This window comes from Cupressus sempervirens, chromosome 3, assembly GCF_028749045.1.
Source record: "Cupressus sempervirens isolate cs-2001-9-10 chromosome 3, ASM2874904v1, whole genome shotgun sequence".
Lineage (NCBI taxonomy): Eukaryota > Viridiplantae > Streptophyta > Pinopsida > Cupressales > Cupressaceae > Cupressus > Cupressus sempervirens.
This window is the reverse complement of record NC_143120.1, coordinates 271,259,471-271,267,276: the sequence shown is the minus strand read 5'-3', so window position 1 is coordinate 271,267,276 and position 7,806 is coordinate 271,259,471. Positions and strand designations below refer to the sequence as shown.

Here is a 7,806-nt window from a genome sequence, read left to right as displayed (position 1 = left end):
TGTAGGGAGATGGATGTGATGGTCACCATGGTCATAATGTAACAATCACAATGCTTTATAGGAGATTTCTTTTCCACATCATGTTCACCAAAATGTGGAGAAGACAGTAATTCACCAATGAATAGGGCAACTAGGACCTCAAGTGATACATAATTCCCTTCAAATAAGCTCAATAATCTAGGACTCCAAGCTAGATTAGACCCAATTTTGCAAGGAACTTATTGGTTTAAGATTGAGTACAATTAGAGGGGCAAGGAGCTAAATGGTTAAAATATAAAAGGGAATTCCTAAGCATTAATTATGTTGATTAAAAAATAATTAATATGCTAAACAATGTGATTTAAGCATTTTAACAATTAAGATAGAGAGGAATAGACAACACATGGATAGTCAAGAATTAATAGTAAGGAAGGAAACAAAGTTTCATGATAGTAAAAGGAATGGATGGATAAAAGAAAGCACATAAAATGAGGTGGAAAAATTTAAGCGGTCAAGAATGACAGAAATAAGGTGTTGAACTTTGCCAATCACATAAAATAACACAATGGAGTAGCAAAGAGTGTTTAAGGAATGCAAAGTAGGAAATATTAGAGAAAGAAGGGAAAATAGTAATATAGATGTCAAGGGATCTATGTGAACAAGAGAATGATTCCTATAGAATTGAATATGTTTATAAAGAAAAATGTTCATCTTTTGAAGTCTGCCCCTTCACCATTTATGTCTTTGTATTCAATACAAATTAATGTTAATATATTAGTTTAAGTATTGATGGTTTTGTAAGTTTCTATACTAAGTAGTATTTCTTTTTCTAGAGCTCTAAACTATTGTGGCATCATTAGAGAAATTGAATCTCATTGCCATTAGATATTTCTTATTTGATTTATATAAAAAAATTGCATATTTGTATATCATTGACTACTTCGACGTTATTTGAAATTATTTATAAATTGTAGTTTTCTTTGAGGTAGAGTATCCTTCATCAAGAAGCTTGTGATTTTTCCTTATACAATACTTTTTAATTTAATATTTTAATATTTTAAATTTTATCAATATCTACCTTAATTATTAAATATTGCGATAACTTCTACTCATTAAATAAGTCTATGTTTCCCTTTTTATGTTCTAGTCAAGCAATCATAATGAGGACAATATAATAATTTATTATATATTAGTATTCTTAAATTGACTAAATAATTGTCCAAATTGATTTCCAATTTCTTTCACAAATATCCTCATAGTAGTTTGGTTACGTAGACATCAAAATAGGAAAAATATATAATAGTGGTACTTGGAACTTCAAGTTCCTTTCCCTTGTGTTTTTACCAAATTCTAGTAAAATATAACTTTTGAATTAATTAGAATATAAGTTCTTAATCATTCATTAACAACAACAAACAACATAATTCAAGATCATGACTTGTCAAATATCTTTTTTTGTGATTATGGTATTAGTAAAAACTGGATTTTTAGATACGCTTATATTACAAATCAAATTAAGTAACTCGAAAATTCTTTGAAAGAATCATAAAAAATTGTAGTAAATTTAATAGATTTGATGAAATTCTAATTTATATTAATTTCCATGAAAATCAAAATTTAATAAAATACATTCAAAACTTTTAACATAACATAAACACAGATTCTAAAACTGATATTATTTAAACTATTATTTTCACAAATCTTATTTACGAAAGATAAATAAATTTTATTACATGTTTTGAAATTTTTATTACAAAATATTTTAAATTTTGTTCTTTAAAACTCTAAATCTTAAAAACATGTCATGATGTGAAAGTTCAAAATATTATAACCTTTAACGGTTAAATTTTGGTTATAAATCATGGACTTGAAAATTTGAACCATATTAAGTTTTGAAAAGTTTTGTTCATTTTCATTATGTTACATTTTTATTATAAGTCATCGATTTGAAAATTTAAGCATAGAAAGTTTTGATATAACACTGAAAATGTGAATTTTGTTAACTATTGTGGAAAACCCAATAACGTATATCGAACATTCTCCCAAAGAATTTTTTAACGAACGATCCGTCTACGTGTTAAAGAAGAATAGGGACAATGAAACTAATAATCCGGCAGACGATTATTCATGTTTTGTATTTTATTTAGATGTCTGTTTCGTGTCCGCTAACCTGATGTCCTTTCCTATGAGGGACTATATGTATATGATCTTTTAGCTGTCCAAATTTTATATCTTACTGTGCTCGGTAGTTCACGTACATTATTTTATCCTTTATTATATATTTTTTATTGAGAGCCGTAGAACAAGAGAACACAAAATATAATAATAATAATAATAAGCTTTATTGCCAATAATAATTGAAATGGATTCGGTACATTATATTCCCTTATGCTTTGCATGGGGCGAATACTCTACGCGGTGTCTGATTAATCCGCAACTAGAAAGATCTCGTCAATTCGCAACAAGAAAGAACTCTAGCTATATAGAATCAAATTCATTTAATGCATAACTTTATTCAGCTAAGGAAATAATCTAGTTGGGTTTCCTGCAATTCTTTCTGACTTCACCGCTGCTGCCAGTGAGAGGGTTGATGTTTCCCATATTCACCATGGCAGCTGTAAAATCACTGAAGAAGGTGTTCTGGTTGTTAAAATATGTCGTCACTTGAGAATCAGCAGATCCGTTATTGAAAAGCTCCTGGTCAGAATGAAGAAGTCCTTTCTGGCTTCTCAGATTTGCATAGTATTTGTTGTCAAAAGCGAGTGGAGTTTGGACATCTAAAGGCGACAAGTTATTGTCACCACCAGCGCTTGGGCAGTTGGCCTGCTTAGATGTGGCAAATGCACTGTTTATATTCGTCTCATTGTATATGTGTGTTCTGAAATTTGTGCACCGTGCTTGTCCAATTGTATGAGCACCTGAACGGCAATCAAAATAGGCACTTCTTTAGTTAATACACATGCCAATTTAACTGGTTTCCAATCCTTATAAATTTGCTAGCGAATAGTTACCTGAAAGAGCAATCATATCCTTTGTGGAAAGACCTTGGTTACTAAAAGATGAGATAAGTGCGCTGAGGCTTGACGTTGGTCCGGGAATGTTGCTGTTTGCACCGCTTAAACTTGCAGTTTTTGAGTCTCTCCTCCCCAGTTGTACTGTCCATGATGGACCTCCTAACTGCTCATGGAAAAAAAATATTATTTGTGATCGACAACAATAATATTTCGCTTTCATAAAATCTAAAAATAATATTGTTCTCGTATTTTTCTCCCTCGTTAATACTAACAGCGATATTAATTCACTTCAATAAATTCCACTGTACTTTAAACAGGGTAGCAGAGGAAATTTCGTACTTCGACAACTGAATCACGAGCAGCAATGGCCAAAATGTCGGCGCAAGACACAATTCCGCTGCAAGCCGCTTCCACTTGAGTTTTGATAGTGTCTATTACTGGGAATCCTCTCAAAGAGTTTGCGTTAGGCCGTGCAGTTTTTTCTCCCGTAATGTTTGACGAATCATCCAATAGAACCGACCCATCGCAACCCTGCAAATTAAGAAAACAACGTTACGTCGAGATACTAAAATAGAGACCAGAAAACGTAAGAGTAAAGGGAGAAACTTACGTTGACAAAACAGTCGTGAAAGTGAAGGCGGAGCAACGATGCAGCCATTCGCTTCTCCTTGGCGACAGCTGCTTTCACGGCAGCTTTTACAGTGGACAGTGCCTTTGGACACGTTGTACTGTAGAAAGTTGAGCTGAGCTGCCCATTGGCAAGACTCGAACACAAGACCACCAAACAAATACACGCAATTAAGCTACCGCTACCCATGACTGATTTATGCAGCTCAGTGAGAAAATTGTATTTGAGAGTTCTATATTAGAGAACGGAATGCAATTTGGTGTGTAGAATAGTTTGAGAGTGTTGGCCTTTTATAATGTTTGAAGAAGTTCAGTAGGATAGAAAGAGCAATAGTACTAATCTATGGAAAATACAGTCTTTAGATTTTAATCCGAGGAATTTTTGTTCTCCACAGAGTAGAGCCGGTGTGGAATCGATCGAATGGAACAGAAATTCAACGCGTTCGGCCCCACAGCCGTATAATGCTAAGATTTTAGAGTTTTTATTAAAGCAATAACAACCAATGGTGGCCTCCGTTTTGCTATCAAGCGTAGAAAATGGTGTCCAGTCCAACTTGCAAAGAATATTTTATTATAAGATAGTTGAGTGTCGCCGTCCAAACACGTTTTTTCTTTTGACTTTGGATGCTTGAAATGGTGGGAGAGTGGAAACATCACAACATGATACTCATTCTAAGTTGTCGGTCACTTTGTTCGTTTACTCAGTCAAAGTCATCTGTCTTTTACGTAAAAGGAAGTAGTGCTGCATGTATCATTCAAAGTCGATATTACCCTTAATAATATAATAGAAAAGTATTTGTTCAAACATTCCCGGACGTCAACTTTTCACCACAGTTTTCCGCAGATGAAAGTACATTGTTAGGCAGCTTGTGTATGTTTTTGTGCTGTGCTTGTTCAAGATCTTCATTTAAGTATTTAATAATAAATGTTCGTTTTAAGTAGCCTTTGAGTTTTTTTAATTAAAAACATTCAAAGTGTCTTTTGATGACTAACGAAATTTTATAGTGTTAATTAATGTTAGTGTTGATTTTAAAGAAGGAAAAAAAACGGATTTTAAAAGAAAATAGATTTGTATATAAATATTAGTAATTGATATTGTTGTAAAGTTACTTTAATGTACTTTCTTGTGAATAATATTGATTTTAATTTTAGTGATTTCAAACAAGTTTAGAATTAATATTTCGCATTTTGACCTTCTTACTAATATGCAAGTGTTACGATTCTACCATGATAAGTAATGTGATCTATGTTAAAGAATGTCATTTTAATTGTCACAAAGTCACATTTAAATTCTTCATTTGCACAAAGATATTCTACTATTAAATTTAAGTATTTTAAGTAGAGATTTCTGAGAATTTGAATAGATTTCAATGTACTCCTCCAACCTATCGATTGTTGCGTTTATAACCTAACACATTTTGTGTGTAGTGTGGAATGTCATTTTCTCCTCCTCACTAAGAGTTTAGCTTTTCTATATTTTTGTACAGTTTTCATTTTGCAAAGCACTCTTGAAATATAGTCCAACTTCATATAGTTGTATGACGATGTGAAAAGAAGCAGGTTTTGATTGTGTTTGAATGCATGAGCTAAAGCTTAAACTCATGAATAAATATAATAATTTAATTTAATTTATAATTAAATTTGTCTTTTCTTTTCTATGCCCCCTACCTTCCTTCATCTAGTATTAAACCATTTTTTATCATGTTCATGAGGAGGTTGGAAATTTGTCTATTGTTAAAAAAATGAGACACTATTCAAAAGTGGAGTTGTTTATGAAGGGGGTTGAATGAAACTATAATTTGTATAGATGAGTTGGACCTTAAAAATTTTCACATCTTCACAACAAATCATTGGAATCTAGTATTATTTTTTGTTCTTAAAATATTTGAATTTCTCACATAAGTTTGCATACCATCTTAGATTGAAAATGCTCCAATTTAATGAAAGGTCATCTCTCTCTCTCTCTCTCTCTCTCTCTCTCTCTCTCTCTCTCTCTCTCTCTCTCTCTCTCTCTCTCTCTCTATGAAATTGGAGTAAAACCTCATAGATCCTCTTTAAAGCTACTATTTTCATGGTGATAAGCCCAAGATAAGATCTATTTTCCCCTCGATCATTTCTTTCCATCCACCTCTCCACTACAAATGTGCTCCTAACAATAAAATAGGGTTTCTTCATAATTAGGGCATGATTTCTAGATTTTGAAACCTATTTTAGGGTCCCAAAAATTTTCACTATTTTGTGCAATTGGCATTTAGAAATACATTACACTCTTGATGTGGCAGGGCTGCAGTGTACCCCTAATGGACCAATTTGGGGTGCATTGCACCACTAATAAGGCCCTATTTTAGCCCCTTTTCTTTGGGTCACATATTTCAAACAATCGAGCGCAAACTCCTATGACAGTTAGGCTATGGGATTTAGTTGATTCTTACCTCTATATAAACCCTCCATTTGCTCCATTTCTCATCAACTGTCCTATTCAAGTATCCACAAACCATTACATCCATAAGTTCAATCATTCAACAATTCAAGTCCTCTTTGAGCATTCAAGGCATTTAAGGTTTCCTCCATTGAAGATCATGGATTGATACATTCAAGTCATTGAAGGAGCTTATGCTAGATCTTCCATTGCAGTTTGAACATTCAATATCTGCCTTCATACATTGAAAGCCCTTTGTTGCATCTTCTTTCTTGATGCACAAAAGGCAGACTTCACCCACATACATTCAAGAAGGTTTTTATTTCACTTTGATTTCCTTCATAAGGTTCTAAGCTAGAACCAAAGATATTGCATCTACATGCTTGATTACATTGTAAGCTCAAGAACATTTAATAGATTTATATTATTTCATGTTAGATCTATCCCTACTACTTGTTAGCATTCAATTTCATTCATTTCAATTCAAGGTTAATTCCTAAACTAGGGTTTGATTGAGGCAACCCTCCTCCCAAACAAAAAATAAACAATCCTTATTTTTTTAAGTTTTAGATATTGGATAGATGAAGAGGTTGTAGATTTGGATCCCCCTTTTTACGCATTCTTTGAAACATCAAAATAAAATACAATGTCTCTCATAGTCCACTAGGGTCACAATTCACCACTAATGAACTAGTTTGTCCCTGATAGATCATTAAAGGATATCTATGTTTTTTGTCTTGTAGATTTTTACCTAGATCCTCGATTACAATAGCTTCCTATATCATTCAACAATATATTTCAGGTATTTTTTCTTCAAGGTATTATCTTCTCCCTGCTATTTCCTATATTTTTCATTTTTGCATTTCTTTACGTCCATACCCTTTCCATAATCCTCTTAAGGGGGGAGTGAGAGGGAAATAAAACATACAAATTCATTCCTTTACCAAATAAAGGTTTTTTATTGTTACTTTCCATCAATCAAGCCCTAATTCTAACTGAGGATAACTTTAACAAAACCCCGTTTGCAAAAATGTATAAAATTTTGGTGAATCAAACATTAGTTCAAGGAAAAATTTAATTTATATTGGTGAATTAATTTTTTTGAGTAGGAAATAAATTAAATTGATTGGTTTTTTTTCCCACTACATGAAAATTCTATAAAATCCTAGCAAATCTTTCATTATTGATGAAAATCATGAACAAAAGTACAGATGCCTAGAAACCATGATTTTATTATTATTATTATTATTATTATTATTATTATTATTACTACTATTATTATTATTATATGGTTCCTAATTGATTATCAAAGTTGAAGGTTATCATTATAATCTCCCTCCAAATTATTGAATGGTGGTATGCAAACAACATCCCTATTATTTATGATTGTTGGAGGATCTGAAATCAATGGCCTAAATCCAATTTTGGGCCAAACTTTGAAAAGGATGTTGAGTTTTAATGAAAGTCCCAAAAGTAAAGGTACATATTCCCAATCAAATCTACTTTGGGCTGAAGTGAGAAAGGATAAGAAGTTTCAAGAAAAGTCTCTCGAATAGAGATGCATGTCGAATCTACATACTTAACATGCAATCTAACTTTATTTTTTACCAAATATTGGCTAATGTGACATCAATTAAGATAAGAATTAGAAATTGTAGGTGAATATATCTAATTTACCATATGGAAAAAAAATGGATTGCATTAGCAAAGTTGCCGTTAAAATACAAATACTTCTATATTATTATTGGCGATTGGATTAAGCATGGG

General features: G+C 32.1%; 1 protein-coding gene across 1 annotated transcript; it reads right to left on the bottom strand.

The window, feature by feature from the left end:
• Nucleotides 1–2,299: 2,299 nt before the first annotated feature.
• Nucleotides 2,300–3,893, bottom strand: LOC149565963 (cationic peroxidase 1-like). Its single transcript, XM_089819428.1, has 4 exons — nt 3,604–3,893; nt 3,333–3,524; nt 2,991–3,156; nt 2,300–2,897 (listed from the first exon to the last, which is right to left on the bottom strand). Exons 1-4 carry the CDS (start codon nt 3,808–3,810, stop codon nt 2,512–2,514), a joined length of 951 nt encoding a protein of 316 aa, XP_089675554.1. The 5' UTR covers nt 3,811–3,893; the 3' UTR covers nt 2,300–2,511.
• Nucleotides 3,894–7,806: the final 3,913 nt, after the last annotated feature.

Excerpts from the sequence above, each read along its gene's own strand:
- LOC149565963 (XM_089819428.1), bottom strand. The coding sequence starts at position 3,810 with ATGGGTAGCGGTAGCTTAATTGCGTGTATTTGTTTGGTGGTCTTGTGT. Across the intron at positions 3,525-3,603 it reads TTCACGACTGTTTTGTCAAC|GGTTGCGATGGGTCGGTTCT; the intron begins GTAAGTTTCTCC and ends CTTAATTTGCAG. Across the intron at positions 2,898-2,990 it reads GGATATGATTGCTCTTTCAG|GTGCTCATACAATTGGACAA; the intron begins GTAACTATTCGC and ends ATTGCCGTTCAG.